The 1,861-nt window shown below is 36.8% G+C and overlaps 1 protein-coding gene across 1 annotated transcript; it reads right to left on the bottom strand.

Moving 5' to 3' along the window:
- Positions 1 to 313: 313 nt before the first annotated feature.
- On the bottom strand, positions 314 to 958 carry IFNE (interferon epsilon). Its single transcript, XM_019715060.2, has one exon. The coding sequence runs from the start codon at positions 932 to 934 to the stop codon at positions 353 to 355; it is 582 nt and encodes a 193-aa protein (XP_019570619.1). The 5' UTR covers positions 935 to 958; the 3' UTR covers positions 314 to 352.
- Between the last annotated feature and the right edge of the window lie 903 nt (positions 959 to 1,861).

The following is a 1,861-nucleotide window of genomic DNA, read 5'->3' as shown; positions in this document are numbered from 1 at the left end:
TGGATGTTCTATATCTAGGAAAGTATGATTACAGTGGGGACATATTTCATTATATCTACCTAGCCAACTTGTATGAAAACATACCCATTTGAAGAACCAATTATGAAATATTAACTAATCAATTTCAACTCAAGAATTTAAGATGGATGGAAAATATAAAGTAACATTACAAAATAAAAACCAATGTTGTCAATATGCATCAAGTACAGATAAATATATGTGTGTACACACAAAACCAAAAAAATACTACCATTTTATGACAGAAAGAAATAATAGTGTCTGGAGAAGCCCTCCCACCCCTCCACCTACCCTATGCTTTTAAAGCCCGCAGTTGCCTCTTGCTTCACATGGTTCAAGGGTCCATTTCTTGTTTGCTCAGCTTTCCTGTGAGTCGGAACACAAAGAATAGACACCGGTTAATTTCTACTTGGACAATGGTCCAGGCACAGCTGCTGTATTCCTGGTTTTCCAGGTAATCGTGGATCCTTCGGAAGTACATTTTAACCTGCAACCTAAGGTTCTCACTATCTAAGGTGCCACTTTTCTGCTCTGCTTGCAGTCCCATGAGCACTTCCAGGTATTCCAGCTGTTGATGAAGTTCAGTGAGGAACTTCTCCATGTGGTTCTCCTCCCAAACATCCAGAGAAGTATTTGCCCTGAAGAGGTTGAAGATCTGCTGAAGTATCTCATGAAGAATGGCCAGTGTGTGCTCTTTCTGGTACTGGTGAGGATTCACCGACTTCTGGGGAAGCAGGAAGTCTTTCCTGTGTAGTAGACACTGCTGCATTGATGAGGTTGGCAACTTATTCAAAAGTTTGACACTTTCTCTGTTCACTCTTCTTTGTTGAAAAAGAACCATTTTTAGTTCTAGGGAAAATACAGTGGAAGTGGCCAGCAGCACCAACATGATTTCAAAGAAGTGCTTGTTAATCATAGTGAAGGTCAAATATGCCACTTATCCCTGTGCAGCCTTAGTAAAGCTCCAACTCTAGTGAACGTTTGCCTTTCATGCATCTCAGGTTGTTCTGGAAGGTGTTCTCTTTTGTTGGTTTGTTTTCTAAAGCTCCAAATTTATACCTTAGGCTTTTTGGTTCCCTATTCATAGTATTCATGGGCCATTTCCTCCACTTTCCCATTGTGTTGGCTGTTTGAGTAAGTAACCAAAAGAATTTGTTTCATTGTATGCTTTCCTTGAGACAATTACAGACTAGTCATCCAGTAAGATCTTCTATTACACTTGTTATTTACCATATGAAGTTTCCCTAAACGCAATATGCTTTCTAAATATTTAGTCAAGCTTATTAAAGCTCTTTTATTGAGAATAAGATTATTTTTAAAGGGGTAAGTCTTTCACAGAGTAATATTTATCAGAGGCTTAGCAGTATTTAAATGCTACTCAGGAGCCAAAATTAAAATCCACGTAGACTATTAAATTTAAAACCTCAAGGGGAACTGTAAATTTGCAAAGATGCTTGAGCAAGTTTATTTTAAAATATGCACCAGGAATCTTAAATTGTTTTATATCTTATCCAAGCAGTTTAATATCTAAGATTCTAGCCTATGGAAGTAATGCGAAAGAGAAAAAAATGAGCAAAAGATCATTAAAAATTATTGCAATTGCAGAACATTAGAGACACCCTATAGACCCAACAATAGGGTAATGGTTAAATAAGTGTTGGCAAACCCACATAATGAAATGCTTTATAACCACTATAAATGATGAAATTATGTGAGAAGATATTGGAGGCAGTTGGTTAGTCTATATTCCCAAGGGTACCAATAACTATGGTAAATCAATGTGACTATATTTACATCAATAATGCCTCTTGAATTACAAATACCCAGTTCTATATTCTAAGTC

Source organism: Rhinolophus sinicus, linkage group LG04 (genome assembly GCF_036562045.2).
Source record: "Rhinolophus sinicus isolate RSC01 linkage group LG04, ASM3656204v1, whole genome shotgun sequence".
NCBI classification, from domain to species: Eukaryota; Metazoa; Chordata; class Mammalia; order Chiroptera; family Rhinolophidae; genus Rhinolophus; species Rhinolophus sinicus.
Note: the sequence above shows the minus strand (reverse complement) of the source record. Positions and strands in the feature narration are given on the sequence as shown.

Bases quoted from the DNA above. Each gene is read 5' to 3' on its own strand.
- IFNE (XM_019715060.2), bottom strand. From the start codon at position 934: ATGATTAACAAGCACTTCTTTGAAATCATGTTGGTGCTGCTGGCCACT.